We start from the raw sequence: 17,202 nt of genomic DNA on the forward strand, positions 1-17,202 counted from the left end.
AGTTCTTCTCTAGGTAATATTAAGTAGAGAAAGTTATCACTTTGATAGAAGCGTTTTTACGACTTTGTAGTTGTCTTGGGACAAAGCGAATCGATATGGAAAGCTACAATTGATGTAGTTATTAGCTTGAAACTTATCGATAATGCATGCAATATGCATAAAAATATTGAATGGGTCCACTTTATGTACTTGGTCTGCCAGCTGCCAGCTGCCAGCAACGAAGTGTCAGTGGCAACTTTAGCCCCTATTTAACAAGGCAGCTATAAAGAGGTAGATGGAGATGGAAATCAAAATCACTGCTCACTTCCTCTTATTTGGTTAGGTACCTACCTCTTATAAGACACCAACTACACCGTTTTATAAAAATCATATCAGCTTTTTAAATATGAACATACTAATTTGTTTACCGTATTGAAGGCTCTGATTATATGTAGGTAGGTATTGTCCGCATCATAGGTAAGTCTACCCTTCTAAGTCGTTTTATTATACAGTCCATCAGATCGACGTGCTCTATTATAGCAATGTGCTAGACACGTAATCGATGGTTCTTAGCCTTTGTCCTCTCAGCTATGGATATCTCTCGACCAGTATCTAAGCTGTCGCAACTTCCTCCTGGCTATTACTTTTCTCTTCGGCCGGCTGCTCTTTAACTGGCTCTCCTGTGGTATGTTGCTTCTCCTCTGACAAGGGCTCCGGTTCTTCTAGTGCCAGTTCGTTGCGCAGATCCGGCAGGAAACGGTCTATTCTTTTCCATGTTTCCACCCATAAGTTCTCCTGTGATGGGTCCTTGCTCGGAGGAACAAGGTATCCGCTACTCGACATGAATAATAGTACATTTTTCAGATTCTCAGGGACAGCCTCCTCCTAAACATTGTATTAGTATAGTTAAAGATGGGACAGATAATATTGGCAGCTGCTTACCAAACTATCGCCTTGACCACTATTCATCAACCTATCCATGATATCGATTATTTTCAACCACAGATCCAGCATGCCATCCCATTTGGAGAGAAGTACGAGATACTGCAAGAATGTCTTGCAAAGAAGAGACGCGACTTGCACCCTTGTCTCGCTCATGCCATCTCTATCGGAAGAATATACTTCTGGCTTCAAGAGCCTCAAGATGAGAGGGAACAACACCTCGCCAAAAATGGCCGTCCATTCTTTGTGGTCGCTACATGTCAACTCGGGCGACAGGAGCGATCTCTGAAGTGACGAAAATGCCAGAGACCGCACCTCACGGCACGGATTGGTACACTGTGTCGTTAGCGTTTTGAAAATAGGTAGCCAATATGCCGACCACGCTGCAAGGCAATTAGTAAAAAAACTATGAGTATATATAAAGACACTTACCCTCGCTATTCTCAAGATGTGATTGTTTCATCAAGTGAGGAATACGAGCAGTCATGCTAGATATAAGATTGACGGCTTTTACGCCCCGCGCAACTATGGCATTATCACTAGAATCACCAGTTAGATAATCGATAAAATGCAAAGCAACGAAAAACATACCTTGAGGCCTCCTTTTTTGGTGGTCGAGCGTTCCTCTGCCTCCTTTCGCCCTTCTGCTGCACAACTGCGCCGACTTTAGCGGCGGTAGCATACTCATTGAGCAGGGAAATTGCAGCCTCGTAGTTATCTGCGATAATTGCTGATGGAGAACCTGACACTCCACCTTCGAGGATCTCGAAGACGGTAGAAGATGCGTTGGGGTTACCAGCAAGGGTACGTAGGATGAGCCAGAAATCAGGCGAAGTCATAATCTCGCTTCGCAGAGGCCCTGGTTGATCTATGCAGAGCTTCAGTCCTTGCAGAACCAACTGCGACGTCTTCACAAGGGTCTCTTTAGGGAAACTAGATATAGCGTGGAGCAGTACAGGTGCTCGTACAAAATCATGATCCTAGACTGTCAGCATAAGTGCATCCAATCAAACTTTGGGGTGCTACTTACATAGCTAGCCTTTAATATGCTAAATTGATAGAAAGCTGCTCGCGAAACGAGGATAGGGTGGTGTTGAGGGGAGTCACGCAATATCATCTGCAAAGCTTCTGCAACAGGTTTGCCAAGATGTTCAACCGTCTCGTTATCTCTCAATGAAAGCACGGTACAGAATTCTAGGATGTATACTACTGCAGGATCATAAGTAGGCTTCTTGGAAGGGGTTTTAGATCCGCTGGTGGGTGAAGAAGGGAGACTCTCTGCTTTCACTGTAATAACAGGTACAGCCGAACTTTCGTCATCGGGCAATTCGTCCAAAAGAGCTTCGAGAAGTGGTGATAAAGAATCTGCTGAAAGGGCCCTAGGTTTGGTTAGTAGTGCGTAAACTATAGAATCCTTAATAACTTACGAGATATTCGCGAAGACGCTTTCTAGATCACAGGCTTTGATGCAATCAACTGTGCTTAACGAACTTTCGACCTCTTCGGCAGACGGCTCCGGCGGATCGTCAGCTGCATAGCTAGAGATGTACGAAGACAAGACCGACATGAGGCCTGTGTCGGCAGTTTTCGCCCGCTCGATCAATGACTTGAGAAGGGGTATGAACTGGAATTTTGGGAAGATTTAGTTTCTCGAAATTTTTATTAAAGAACGACGAGGGTATAAGGGAGTTGACGAATAGTTTCAACCAAATGCGAATAATCTAAACTGGTTAGCTTAACTTGAGTCAGGTTGTGTCAGAAACTTACATGTTGCCAACCCTTGCGGATGACTTCTTCACTCCCCTTTACAACACGGAATAGAACGAGTGTGGCAAGCTGCGCTTTGAAGTCCCTGCCGAGCTTAACGGCGAGTTCGCTAACCATAACGCTATCGCTATCATCCGATACCTTTACTTCCGTGTTGAGAGCTGTGCTTGATAAACCATCGGTATCTAACGTAGTCATATAGCTAAGATTCTGGATAATACGATCTAATGCTTCTGTGATACCATATCTAGACGCAATCTGCGCGCATTGATCGAACCCCGTAACTATCCGGGAAAATACAGCGTCATCAGTTGCCGACATGAATACATACGATAACGTTGAGACAATCGGTTTCCATGTTGTGGCAAACATATCGGCGTCGTAGATGTTAGTATCACAAAGTACCAACGGGCCGGCGGATTCACTTTTGATGAGTAGTTCTCGCCATGCATAGTCAAAGGCGTGCTGGTTATCATGTTCGTCTGGAAGAATAATCTCGTCGGACTTGATGGCCTCGAAAGTTAGTTCGAGGTATTCGGGAGGGAAATCATTAGATCCGTTAACGCCGCGTAAGTTGCGTGCGAAATCTAAGAGCTCCATGCGTTTCGAGCCCTTGAGCTTTGGACTGTGCTGATCAACATTTAGCATGATGATAGCGTATGTAAGAATAAACACAGCATCCTCGCTTGCAACAATATCGGAGCCTGAAGTTGCAAAGTACTTCTTCGCGAAGGCAGTCACTATTCGCTCGATAAGCGGTGACTCGCCAGGGAGTCGGAAACTCTCGAGAAGAAGTCGCACTGCTTCGTCGACACGCTTGCCGGAGAAATCGAAAATCCAAAAAGGCATTAAGGTATTCATCATTGCCCCTTTTCGATATAAATTCGCCAATGACCGCCTTGGAAACTCGGGACGTACTTCGGAAAAATCGAGCAGCTGATGATGGGTCATCAGTAATAATCTTTTGCTCCTTAAGATATCCTAGGCCTTCCTTTGGTTTTTCATTAAACTTAGTCGCGCCCTTAATAATAACCTTCTTCCTTCGTCTTTCTTCTCGGAGGGTCGCTTGATCTGGTAACCCATCTGATACTGGCTCTTCGTCAAGACGATCGGCTATGGACTGGACGAAGCCAAGAAGTGCGTCCAGACAAAGCGGTGGTACGCTAGTTGTGCTCCAGGTTGCAGAGTCAGGCAGAGCACTTCTCGAAAGCAATCCAATCATGTCTTCGCATAGATTTCCACGATTCGCGTCAGAGTCATAGTTAACAAATAATTCAACTAAGAACGTCGGCATTCGGGTGAGAGCCCCGATGCTTTCAACCATGGCTTGACGAGCATCCGGTTTTCGTGCACCACCTTCCATACCTAACTTCTGCCGGTCCTTAACCGGCACCGGTGTCGACCTGCCACTACCCGCTTGTGACGGAGGTGGTTTTACTCCACTTGGCCTTTGCGGAATTCCATCATAAAGCGAAGGATCGATATTCTCCTCGCGAGGTATTTCGACCGGTGGGTGTAAACACGCGATAAGGTAAGATAAGAAGAGTTCCTGTTGTAGTTTCAAGACCCCTCGGCAAGTCTCAAGTAGTGTCCCGGCTACAATTAGAGATTCTTGGAGAATAGCCATGTTATCGGATCGGACGAGTTGAAACAAGTGTCGACATAACCGATCTTCAGCGACGACGGCTAAAGCTGGGTGTCTCGCTATAGACGGTCCGGCAACTTCTAAGGCAACGTGAATAATACGTAGCGCCATGACTCTCATTGTATCTCCTTGCTGCTTGTCGTGGGGATCTAATAAGTCTACGAGAACCCTGAACAATTCCTTCATAGACGGTAATGAGTAGGGTTTGATATCGAGAGAATCGTCGGGTTCTGAGGGTTCTATCACGGGCCTTTCTTCTACATTATGAGGAGTACTCTCCGATCCCGACGAGTCTCGCGGTTCGCCACCAGGAGCATCAGAAGACGCAATGACGTTGTTTCCATTAGTCGAAGGGACCATTTTTACGCCTTCCATATCCCCGTTCGCCTGGTGATCTAGGGCCTCTAAGTCATCACCAGCTTCGACTTCTAGATATTTAAGATGCTCGAAAATGATCTGGCACATACGGACCATAGCCGCTTCGGCCGTCCTTCGGAGGAGCTCAGATAATCGAGACTGGCAGCACATAGTTAAGCCGGTCTCCATCATTTCGCAAACACTCTCGTCGCTTAACAACTCGCCGCCCGGGCCAGACAACATATCCTCCATCAGGTGCAAGATCATGAGCAGAACAACCTCGTCTTGAGCAGAGTCGCTCGCTTCAAAGCGGCAATGGGTTATTGCTGTCGACAAGGATTGCATGGCGAGTGGGAATCGTGGAGAACTGGGGTTTATGAACCCATAAGAGAGGAATTTCCGAATCGCTTTTAGTGCTAAGATAGTTATAGGAGCAGAGGTCGAGGAGGCCTGTATCACTTGGAGGAACGGGTTGAGTAACGCTGGGGCATCGAACTTGTGGATATCTAAAACATGTGTTAAAAAGTCCCCTGCTACATATCGTATAGATCTTTCATATTACCTTTGCAGTTTGATAGTTCATGACGAAGACGACCAAAGCCAGCCATCAGGGGATTATCCTGCATGCTCTTACCCTTCTTTCCCCGCAAACCCCACCTGTTCGCGATAGCAAAGTCCTGCGCACCATCAACTCCCGGGCTTGCCATAGAGCTTTTGCTTCCCGGCCTCAAGAGAGGGCTAGGTGGGCCTAACTGAACAGGATTAGGGTTGCCACCCAGTATAGAGGATACCGACGAGCCCGCCCATCGAGCATGCTTTCGCATGGCAGAAGAGACCGATATGCATTCTGATATGACCAAGGAAGCTGGGTCAACAGCTACTGTTACCGGTCGACTTCGAAAGTGCGCGTTGGGTACCTGAATATCGGTATTCACAGCCTTGTTCCTCATTGCGCTTTGGGGTAGCGGGAAACCCAAGCTACTCGACTCGGGCGCAAGCTCTTGTTCCATGTTGTTTTACTCAGTTGCTCATCTCGACTCATTCTCGCCTAAAGAGGCGACACTTGGTTCAGAAGTAATACGTGGCAAATTAAGGGCGGTCGTCGATATTGTCGCCGTCGCGCAATAGGATATTAGGAGTCGACAAGGCCAGTGTAAATCGACTCGACTCGACTCGACTCGATACTGGGAATACGGAAGTGAAATTCGAAAGATCTGCCTATAAGTCTAAGTCGCTAAACACCAAAGAGTCCAGACCCCTTCTCATTGTCCAATTACGTTTAACACGTAGACGTGAACAATATGAACAAGCTGTCTGAGTCGTGAATTGTATGTAAAAGGTACCTAAGTAACAGTTTTATCAGTTACTCGAACCTAAACTTATCGCATCCAACGGCAGGGCCCCGTCCTTAGAAATCTTGCACGTGCCGAGAAGCTGTTGTCAGCTGTAAGGTAATCGGTAGGCGTTTATCCGATTGTGACAGCGTGGCGGGAACCCTGAATGCCCAGACCTTTAGGTCCAGGTACATTTAAATGCCGGTTGTACTTACATGCAAAGTATCTTATCTTCAACTTCCAATATTTATAAGACGTTAGGTTAGAGGTAGACTTGATGATTTCAGCAAGGCATGGAACTCAATACATTTAAATCGCTTTATTATAGTAGTATTATCATTTCAATTATTTCTATTACAATTAGGTATTTTCGTGACAGCCTAAATAAGACATCACTCATTACTCAACAAGATAACGCTAGGGGCAACTTGAACAAGAATATCTACTAATAAAGTAATATAGCCTCAAGGCCAATCTATACAATAAACAACGCGGTCCCGTTGCCGCGCTTGAAAATATCCCATGCTTCGTAATCATGCATCGGATACGACCAAAACGCCAGTGCCATGATCCTCGACATGGTCCTTGCTATTGTACAAGCGACCAGATGATCACATGTGTGCGCCCCTATCCTTCCCCTTTGCCCCAAATGAACTTTTTTTTTTCTTTCCCACACGCCTAATGCATAGTGAGTCCGGAAGTGCGACGTGAAGCCTCACTACAACCCAAGGCCATCAGTCATTATATCCTAGATATCATTTTCTTAGGCCTCTACCCTAAATTGGTTATTTGGCTTTTCCCCAACCTTGTCCTCTGCTGCTTTCGAGTCTTGACTTGACCCTTGTTGACTCTCGGATTCCCGCTCTTTTTGCGCCTCCTTAGCCAAGTTTTGTATTTCTGATTTATCTTGCTCCCATTGAGCATTAGTGTCACTAAACTGTTCTTTGACCTTCTTCTCCCGTTCCTGCTTTTCTTTCTCTTCGGCCTCCTTAGCCTGGCGCTCTGTCTCCATTTCCTAATCTTGAATTAGTATGTATTTCAAGTACAATTGTTAAAATTCGACTTACCTCCATGTGCCGAATATCGTCTACGCTAGGCTCGTACAAATGCCAAATTGTGTAATGAGGAAGACCAACCACGGAGAATTGCATGCGTTTAGCCATCTAAATCCACCATTAGCGTTAATTTATATATCAATGAAATGGGTATTACCTTGCCGAATCCTTCAGTTTCTGCGTGTTTTTCAAAACTGAAGGCAGGGAAATGAACACCCGACCTGAAAACTCTGGCCTTAGCCAAAATACTAACACCACCCACACCGTCAATTTCCATTTCCATATCCGGGTCACCATAGGGATCGCGAAGGTAAGCCAGATGAGGTCTCCAAGTAGCATATTCAGCATATCCTTCCACGATCACGGCATCTTCATCGAGAGTGTCGGCAAGAGCCAATGCTGTTTCTGACTCCTGCCACGAATTCAAATCGTAGGGCTGCTCACCACCAAGCCAATCAGGAAGCGGTCGCCAGACGTCTGTATCACTGTCAGTAGTGGAAGGGGAAAAGTGGCATATTACAAGAAGGCTTACTCGGTACGATAACATCCTTATTATGACGCATCAAGTCCTCCAGGATGGTAAACGGTGCGGTCTCCACGTCAACATCTCTCCAATAAACCCACGAATGATACGGACGGAGAGTCGCGCTCAAAAGCCAGTTACGTGCCTGTGCCATCAACTTCCGGCGACTTGCCTGCGCAGCAAAACCGTGACGACTCTCAACATCCTGGTTGACTTTCTGGCCGAAGTCCTTTTCGATGATCGATATTTCTCCATAGGGCTGTTTCGGGTCTTCACTGGCTTGTAACGCTTCCAGCTTCTCTACAAGCACTTCTAACGTTCTATCCTTCGAATCGGAAACGAGGAAAGCGAGGTCGATAAGATGATGGGGGTATGTGAAGTTGCGGAGGTGCGAGAACATCATATTAAGATGGGGTTCGGCCGTCTCGTAATGGAACACACAGGAGGATACGTCTTCTCTTTCCCAACCACGAGCGGTGCCCTGAACGTTCGAGAGATCATAGTAGCGCACGGTATCCATTAACACATCACCACTTGAACTAAGAAGACCTAGAGAGAATAGAGAAGTAAACGATCCACTCCCTGGCCGAATAAAGAACCAAATCAATACGATAACAACAACAATTATGCCTAATCGCGTCAGTAGACTTCTTCGTCGACGAGCGGCAGGTGTCGAGGCGCGGGGTTGAAATCTGGCAAAGGATATCTCGGTTAGAAAGGAATTTATATTACACATTATTTAAACTTGAGGACAATGCCACGTTGAGGCCGGAAAGGGTCCACCAACCTATGGGGAGAGATGTCGAAAGTGTTGGTATTGCGTGGATAGCCATTGGAAAATCCAGCGGAATGATGCCGGGGCATCATCTTGGAACTGGTCGAGGATGCATACGAGGGTAACATTCGAAATACGTGAACGACCAAGCAGACGATAACAATGCGCGCAAAGAGTTACTCGAGATTGTAGTGAACGGTACGACCCTTATTTCGAGACAGGCGCCGTTAGGGGCTGGAGTCTTAGGCGCGCAGAGAAGCTCTTATAAATTCATGAGTGAAGATATGACCATTCAGGTTTGGAAGTTGGAAGATCTAGGTCAGAATTGACTAGATAAAAGATGAGGGTACTAGGATCAATTCACGTCGTCGTCGTCGTCGTCGTCGCCGTCAAATACATGTCAATGAAATGCAACGACAGTACGAGGTTACAGGGCGAAATAATTAAAAAGGTGTCGAGTTCGGAAACCTGCTAATTGCGCTAACGTCTATCGCCCAAATTAGAACACTGATAAGCATATAAACAGAGTAGAAGAAGCCTTGCCAAGACAGGCTAGTCAATTATCGAAGCGGTTTCAGATTTAGTCTGTCTCTAGATTCGTGCACGGTCTATTTTATTAGCTAATGGGCGGGATTTCAGAATATTTCTTCGTAAAAGAGTTGTAAGCCGGTAAATATCAACACGATGCCACGCCCCTATCTTTGAACAAATATCTATAAAATAAAAAAACCCTTTTCTGTTACTCCCCATAAAAGAATTTCATATCAAATTATACTATACACCTTGTCATATAGAGAAAAAACGTGTTTGAACACAAACATTTATCAGTTATCGTCTTTTCTCATAACACCCTTCACTCCCTTTTCCCATATGAAAGTTACTAAGTTACCGAAAACACATTCCTCACGAATTACATAAGAATAATAGTCCTACGAAAGAAGAAGTATGTTCCAAAAAGTAAATCCTCTTCATAAGTGCAATATCCTAGGACTTGGTAATATCCCACACCCTATCTTTACTGCCGTATATATCCTTTACTCCCTAATACGTACCACACACAAGTATAACTCTGTTGATAATTTCCTTGCTAGTATGAGCACATAGTGAACCACGCATCTCTAGGAAACCTCACATACAAGCAGATATCATCTAGTTATAGCGCTTAGTATCTCATGTTTCTCGGCACGGACTCGCCGCATGACAAAATATCAATGAACGCCTCCCAATAAGCTCGAGAATAATATCTCCCAAGAAAAGCCCCCATGTTATGTGTAACCACCTTTTTTAGTGGCAAAGTAGCGAACGAATCCTTCATCTCTCTAAATTACATAATTTACAACCTTAGTATCTTTTCAATGTTCGTCGGTGAGAGATTCGTGGTAGGCAAAGTTTTGGAACGATTGAGCTTTTTTTCTTCCAAACCTTTCTATCATCTGTTGTGCTCTTCGTTCTGCTACTGTCAATCTATTCCGACTGAATGTGCCAAAAGTTAGGAGGATGGCAACAGCTCCAATAATTGTGCATACACGCATGTCTTCCTTGAACGCACCCGCGTACGCCAGTATAGTGGCCTCTAGCTGAGCCTCCTGTTGAGATTCGTTGCCACTTTCAAACAACAGAACCTCGCCGAGTTGACCAGGGCCGCTCTGTTCTTGAAGCTTAACACCTAAGATGGCCGAAGAGGCTGCAATGCCTATACTACCTCCCAAAACTCGAACTTGGGCCATCAAACCCTGTGCAGGGGCTGTCATGTGGTTAAAACCAGCCTCGGGGAGGGTTTAATAGGTGGGAAACTTACCATGATCTCTGTCTGATGAGTGAAAGGTCGCCACCATTGTTGCTGTTGATACAACCATTCCAAAGCCAAGGCCAACAAAAACCAGAAATCCCAAGGCTTTCTGTTCAAAGTCAGGCGAGTTTGAAAGAGTTGATAGAAGTCCGCAACCTAGAACTACCAGAGAGGTAGCAACGAACAATGTCTCAAATATTCTGTCTTTCTTTCCGTTAAGTGCCCCTGCGACAAGAGAGCCCACGGCGCTTGATCCTAGCATCGGAAGCAGCATAACGCCAGCAAGAAGGGCACTCTTGTCGTTCACTACCTGTAACCTAATTGGAAATGCGTATATAACAAGCATATAAGGAAATCCCAGGAATAAGGTGTTCAGAACCGCTGCTGTGTACACACGGTCACGCAGCAAACGCATAGGGATCGCTGCGTCTATAACATCGTCGAACTGCCGATCAATGAAGACGGACCATGCGAACAGTCCCAACCATGAAATTATTCCGATGATAAGCGGGGCGATGAATACGGGCTTCGACCACTGATCTCCCATCATGGCAGCATTCTGAAATGGGAAGACAACTAATACGGCAGCTGCAATTAGAAGCATCGAGCCGACATAGTCCAATTCCCTCCAAGATCTTCTACCAGAATTAGGTAAATACTGTGACGCCGGCCAGGTAAAGTAGAACAAGAGAATCGACACTGCGCCAATAGGCCCACTGGATATTCCATTAGTAGGTAGGTTTGGATAGCCCGACGACTAGAGAAACGCACTTGATCCAGAATACCCATCGCCAAGTTGTATACTCGGTTAATACGCCGCCCAGGACCGGTCCTAGGACACTCGACATAGTAATCACGATCCCGACTAGACCTCCAATAAACCGTTTTATTCTCTCTGGCGCAACTTCGGGGAGGATTATCATCGTGATGGAATACAACCCTTTCGAAAGTTAGTCGTTCTGTGCTAATCGTATAGGTTGTCACTCACCTGAACCACCAAGTCCTTGCAAAGCTCGACATGCTATCAGCTGAACCAGATTTTGGGCGAAACCACACGCAATTGAAAATGTAATGAATATGAGATAGGATGCGATGAAGGCATTTCGACGGCCGATTATATCCGAAATCCGAGCTAACAAAGAAGCACATCCAAGATACACCAAAGAATAGGCCAAGGCGACCCAGTTTATAGATGCCAAATCACCAAACTCGGTCCCTATCGCAAAGATGCTCGTGGCGACGATTGATGTATCGAGAAATGACAGAAGTAAACCCACAAGGAGCCTAGTTCTATGTTAGATGAGCGGTTACATGCTGGTTGATGTCCCAACCTACCCAATACTGAATAACCAAAAGCGTAGCAGAGGTAATTCTGGACGAGCAATCTGAAGCTCTAGACTTGAATAGCTCGACACAGGAGCAAGAGTTTCGGTGTCTTCGCTTCTGTTCGTGGGACTCGCATATAGCTCCATGGCAATATACTTGGTGTGTTTTGCCATGTTTCCTTCGCAACGTGGGAGCACTTCGCCTTTATCAAAGAGTTCGAACAAAGAAATACTATACTCGAGGTATACGGTGCTACTATCCCCACCTACTCTTAGATACACATGTATCACTCTTATAGGCCGTCAATAAGTGAGGTAGGCAGTTACGTCGATAGAGAGGTGTGTGCTACGCATCTTAAGTATAGAAACCCGAGTGCCCGATCGGTCGAGGTGGATACTAGAGAGTAGAAAGGTCCAAACAGCGCTTCCTGCAGCCGTCTTTGCTTTTCGCGTTGATCCCACTTACACGCCTACCGAGACAACGTTTCTATGGAACCCCGGCAGTGTCGCTCACGTTTGCTTGCAGCAGTGTACAACTCCAGCCCCACCTGATCCCATTTCGAGATATCCTGGGGTAACCAGTTCCAGTCTGTTGGTAACATCGTACCCCTTAGACGTCTCACATGGCCGTATTAATCCCACTGGGGTATCGTCGGTTCATACTAGTAGTCTTGACTAGACTTATCTTGGAAAATAATCACCCATATATCCTGTGGCTGTGAACAGGAGTCCTTGGTTGCCTATAATCTATAGGTAGTAGTTAAAGGGCGGTTCTTAAGTAGGTTTGATAATTGGCGCTTACTTGCGTCTTCCAATGTAGTTATTTATATATAATGCTACGTACACTGTCACCATGCTACTAGTTAGAGGTCAGTACACAGAGTGAGATTTCTCAGGTAAATGAAAACGATTCACAAAGTCTTTGTCACCTTCTGACATCCCTCACTCGGGATTTGCCCCAGGCTCACACAGCATTTCGGCACCGTTGTATTAGTCACGCACTAGCGATGAGTACAACAATGCCAAGCGTTTCCAATGGATCCGCAAGTTTATATTTACTTCATCAAGTTCCACCCGTTTCACTCGACATTCTGATTCTGTCTTCCCGTACGCAGACCTGAATCATCTCAACAGAACTCAGAGAGTGAGGTTTGAGAAACACTGTTTAAGCTTGCTTCACGGTTGTGTTCTGTGAAGATATTACTCATCTGACAATTCTATATACCCAAAGGCTGTCGGCCTATCATATTCGCCATATTGAGTAAGCTGCGAAAAGAAGAAAAAGAATTTGTGTCATTTTACAGTTGCTAAATCGTCATATCTCGAAACCTAATCGATTGTTGACTTAAGGCAACATGAGTTCTCGGACCGGTTGCAAGGTTACCTCTACAGACCCTATTAGAGGCCAGGCGTAGTCTAATAATTTCTTATTCTTTATGATAGGAACCAGTCTTATTTCTCTTTATCAATGGAGGCCTTACCCCGACAATTCGATAGTCGTATTTCAAATTAATTTTGAGTGCTAAATACATAGATATTTTTATCGCAGACTTTCTATTAATATCTAACCTAATACCACTGCCACGGGTCACGGAATTACCCAAAGTGATATACTACCTGACGCAGGGCTTTCTATTCCGAGGTACAAGGCTGTGGCAATGCCAACTAGCCGCCAACTTTTTCCAATTCTGACCTATCATCTCTCTTTTAACAAGCTCAACCCTAAATAGATCGTCTTCAAGCCTCTTTTTATATCCCTTGCATAAGCCACGATATGTAGATAGAGTGATGTTGGTTTGTAGTGGTTCATTTTGCGGCTACGGCCATTTGGCCGTGCAGATCAGCCGCTAAGATCTACTAGGTGCTTAATACTAGAGATGATTCGTTAGGAAGATAGCATCTGGCTTTGCCACTGCTTAGATATTATGCATGCCACCTAACAGATACCTCTATATCCAAGTTAAAAAATAAATTGATATTATCTCGTACTTTTTCTATAACACTGGTCAGCTGTCACACGCCACCAGAAAGCATTTGATACTCTTATCTTATTTCTTTCGGGAGATACTAGCAGTAACAAACACTGTTACGTACAATGAAAAGTTTCAATATTCGGATTTTTAATAATACCTAGGTCCTAGGCATATCGGAGCACATGAAAGAGTTCTTCCACATATATGAATAGGGGCTGTAGTAATCGTAGAGGTACCTAGTACATAGATCCGCATACATTTTATATAGAGCAAGCAACTTGGAGTACGTACCTTAAGTATCCATTTAAACTCTGGAATGGACGTCTTTAATTGGACCAAGCTCACTGCTTGGCAACAGCCGTCATAACTTCCAGGAACTGCCTGGCAGCCGTGCAGCTGCCATGCGGCTGAACCCCACTAGCCACCCGCTCTGCCACTGCATCACTGTCCGTGCCACTGTGCCACTGTGCCACCTCGTGAACATTAAACCTTACAAACATTCACCAAGTCACATTTACTTAACATAACGAACAGTTAGAAGACCGAGTTTATATTATTTGGGAGCTTTAGTTCAACTGTATCTTATCAAGAGAAATATATTCAAGTCTCAAAGTTGCCCCAACGTTTCAGGTTATTGGCCGGTGCAGTCGGTCGGACGATTTTCACATCAGCGGACCGCCCCGGAAATCGGTAAAGATGACTGAGATCGTGACAAGCCAAACCCCTCCTATTCTGCACGGGCCGACGGAGAAGGAGAAGAAGTATGACAGACAGCTTAGACTATGGGCCGCTAGTGGTCAAGCCGCTCTTGAATCAGCCAATATTCTCCTCGTGAACTCTGGTGCTGGCACTGTGGGTATAGAGACACTAAAGAATCTTGTCTTACCAGGTATATCTTATATCTCATACTCAACTCACTCTCTCGGACTTAAGCTTATTATGAAAATATAGGTATAGGAAAGTTCACGATAGCAGATGATGCTACAGTGAACGAGGCTGATTTAGGAGTCAACTTCTTTCTTGACGAGAGTTGCTTGGGAAAGCTTAGGTCAGAATGCTGTACGAAGCTACTCCAGGAGCTCAACCCAGAGGTCCAGGGGGAATGGTTTCCAAAGGAAAAGGTGCGTAATATGTACCCGGTAGACTAAGATAGCAGTGCTAATATGATGACATAAGGGTATCCTGGATCTACGCAGCGCTCTTGAGTCTTCATCTACCTTCACTCTTATTATGTATACGAATCCTATTAAAAAGGAACTTCTTTCGATAATCCAGTCCTATGCTAGTCAGCATAAGACTCCGCTAGTGGCGATTCATTCTGCTGGGTTCTATTCTTATTTTCGTATCAGTCTTCCGGGACCCTTTCCAATAGTCGACACTCACCCCGAGGTAGACAAGACAACGGATCTTCGACTCCTGAATCCCTGGCCTGAGCTTATCGAGTTTTCTCGAGATATGACGAAGGACATCGATGCTCTGGATGATCATGAACACGGACATTTGCCGTATGTTGTCATACTGCTCCACTACCTTGAGGAATGGAGACAATCACATAACGGCCAGAACCCTACCAGCTACAATGATAAGACGGCATTTAACAAGTTTGTCCTGAGCAAGGCAAGGACCAATAATCCAGAGGGTGGGGAGGAGAACTTCCAAGAAGCCGCTACTGCTATCAATAAGAACATCAAGGTTCCCGAATTAGAGCCTGGTGTACAAGAAATCTTTAATCACCAAGTCGCAAATGAGGTATGATCATATGGTGTGTATAGGAAACATTCCGGACTAATGTTGATAGATCGAGCTCCAGTCATCTTTCTGGGTTATCGCAAAGGCGATTGAGGCATTCTACAACAAACATGGTTGTCTCCCCCTGCCTGGGGCATTACCCGATATGAAGGCCCAGTCTACTGTCTATGTCAAACTGCAAAGTATATACAAGGCAAAAGCTCGGCGAGACGCCCAGGAGGTACTGGAAACTGCTAGGGCCTTACCTGGTGGCAAAGATGTTGATCCCGCCGAGGTAGACCTCTTCTGCAAGAACTCTCGATTCGTGAAGCTCATCAATGCAACGCCAACCAGTGAAGATCTCGATGCAATCTTTGGTTAGTGGCAACCCATTTCATGACTTGTTGAAAAGTGGGCTGACCTCCTTTCGATAGACGCTGAGATGATGAACGACGAGGCGGCCGAGGCTATGAAGGTCGAGACCGAGGGGGCATTTACTCTCTCCCATGTCTAATCTCTTCATTTATCTAGCCCTCGTGGCGACTAGCCACAATATTGCGTCTACCGCCGATGAAATCATAAGCTCCATAAGTAATCTATTACCCAAGGCGGCCGGGAACAAGAGAGTGCTAGAAGCTTCTCAGGAGGTAGCACGAGCTGCTGGCGGCGAACTTCACAACATATCCGCCCTAACTGGAGGAATGGTCGCGCAGGAAATTATCAAAATCATCACGAAGCAGTACATCCCAATTGAAAATACCTGCATATTCGACGGCATCAGTAGCCGGTGCCAGGTACTTCGGCTATAGTAGGTGGACCCCAGGAAGGTGACAGCCAGCTAGCAGAAGATATTCCCATAGGCATATCATCCGCAGATCCGGGTTATTCATGGAGAAGTTGGAGAACTTGTGGAGAATCGTGAAAAGCCTGGAAGCTTGGCAAGCCTGACGATACTACATATTCACACCATCTCACCTTCTGGCTGGAGAAGGCGGGGGATATTATTGTCGGACCGTAGACCCTCTGCGGTAACGCCAAACACGATGTACGACAGCTACGAAATGTAGCCTAATCGTACCCTCGGTCAACGATGAATAATTTTAGCTTTGCTGACTGTTACTAGAGAGGCCTATCTAGTTGGATGAAGTCACAACCAGTTACGCTAAACCTGGAGTGCATGTTCGTGCGTAATATCAATCCCCATGAATGGTCGAAGTGACGGTGTGGCTGCCACATGCTTGATATTGGCCACGAAAATTTGGGATACATATGTCCACTCTCCAATACAACTATACAATTCAAATTCCTCTGGATCAGATCTAAGTGGATGTAACTTTCAGGTACGGAAATATTATGAAACGCCAGCTATCTTTCTCCCGGATTTCGCACATAGTATCCCTATTATCCTCCCCTAAGTACAACTCTACCTTTATTAGTGGTCGATCTTTGGCCGTTACATGTAGCGCTGCCCCATAACTTAGACGCTCTACGCATGACAAGGGTAGGTAGTTCTTAAGAGGTAGAATGATTCTTGTCTTCTACCTTGTGTAGCTCATAATTAGGGCATGTAAGTCAAGGCCCTGCTGAGCTAGGAATAGAGCATAAAGGTGTGCAATGCAAGGGTTTCCAGAGTTCTACATCGTTCTACGATGATTGGTTTCTAGTTACGGGACTTTTGATAGGCTCATTAGCTATCTTTTTTTGATTGGAGATGGTTATTCTCGGTCAAAAAAAACCACCAAGCCATGAAGGGATATCGCGCAACATATTAAAAGAGTCAGGTCAGGTGGTGATCTCCTCTTATAAAGTGTACGACAGTGTACGACAGCGTACGAGTCTCTTCAATATAAATAATGTCGTGTTACTCATCTCTAAAGAGGTCGAGAATCTTCGGGAATGGGCACTAAGCCCTTGTGGTGTCCCTTGGGAGACGAAAGAGGAGCGATGGGCAGATTGAGGCGCAACGCCTACCCCAGACGTTCATAGTGCAACTCCATGAAATATAAATCA

At 45.4% G+C, this 17,202-nt stretch overlaps 4 protein-coding genes across 5 annotated transcripts; 1 reads left to right on the forward strand and 3 right to left on the reverse strand.

The window, feature by feature from the left end:
- Positions 1 to 591: 591 nt before the first annotated feature.
- GL218_09031 (uncharacterized protein) lies at positions 592 to 5,700 on the reverse strand (the record flags this gene model as incomplete). The annotated part of the gene is made up of 9 exons (XM_033585854.1): positions 592 to 864; positions 922 to 1,304; positions 1,354 to 1,460; positions 1,513 to 1,901; positions 1,952 to 2,300; positions 2,349 to 2,545; positions 2,689 to 3,557; positions 3,607 to 5,196; positions 5,253 to 5,700. 9 exons carry the CDS (start codon positions 5,698 to 5,700, stop codon positions 592 to 594), a joined length of 4,605 nt encoding a protein of 1,534 aa, XP_033440076.1.
- A 1,087-nt stretch (positions 5,701 to 6,787) lies between these two features.
- Positions 6,788 to 8,505, reverse strand: GL218_09032 (the record flags this gene model as incomplete). 2 transcript variants are annotated; one of them, XM_033585856.1, is made up of 5 exons in its annotated part: positions 6,788 to 7,039; positions 7,092 to 7,187; positions 7,237 to 7,556; positions 7,612 to 8,294; positions 8,390 to 8,505. In XM_033585856.1, 5 exons carry the CDS (start codon positions 8,503 to 8,505, stop codon positions 6,788 to 6,790), a joined length of 1,467 nt encoding a protein of 488 aa, XP_033440072.1. The 2 variants fall into 2 exon arrangements, with proteins under 2 accessions (XP_033440072.1, XP_033440073.1); XM_033585855.1 differs by lacking the exon at positions 8,390 to 8,505 and having other exon boundaries at positions 7,612 to 8,122.
- A 1,224-nt stretch (positions 8,506 to 9,729) lies between these two features.
- On the reverse strand, positions 9,730 to 11,665 carry GL218_09033 (putative MFS-type transporter C16A3.17c; the record flags this gene model as incomplete). Its single annotated transcript, XM_033585857.1, has 5 exons — positions 9,730 to 10,121; positions 10,176 to 10,882; positions 10,938 to 11,106; positions 11,155 to 11,450; positions 11,502 to 11,665. The coding sequence occupies 5 exons, from the start codon at positions 11,663 to 11,665 to the stop codon at positions 9,730 to 9,732; spliced, it is 1,728 nt and encodes a 575-aa protein (XP_033440074.1).
- Positions 11,666 to 14,160: 2,495 nt separating this feature from the next.
- GL218_09034 (NEDD8-activating enzyme E1 regulatory subunit) lies at positions 14,161 to 15,706 on the forward strand (the record flags this gene model as incomplete). The annotated part of the gene is made up of 5 exons (XM_033585858.1): positions 14,161 to 14,353; positions 14,416 to 14,585; positions 14,641 to 15,213; positions 15,263 to 15,569; positions 15,627 to 15,706. The coding sequence occupies 5 exons, from the start codon at positions 14,161 to 14,163 to the stop codon at positions 15,704 to 15,706; spliced, it is 1,323 nt and encodes a 440-aa protein (XP_033440070.1).
- Positions 15,707 to 17,202: the final 1,496 nt, after the last annotated feature.

The sequence above is a fragment of the Daldinia childiae genome (assembly GCF_008694065.1).
Source record: "Daldinia childiae strain JS-1345 chromosome Unknown Scaffold15, whole genome shotgun sequence".
NCBI classification, from domain to species: domain Eukaryota; kingdom Fungi; phylum Ascomycota; class Sordariomycetes; order Xylariales; family Hypoxylaceae; genus Daldinia; species Daldinia childiae.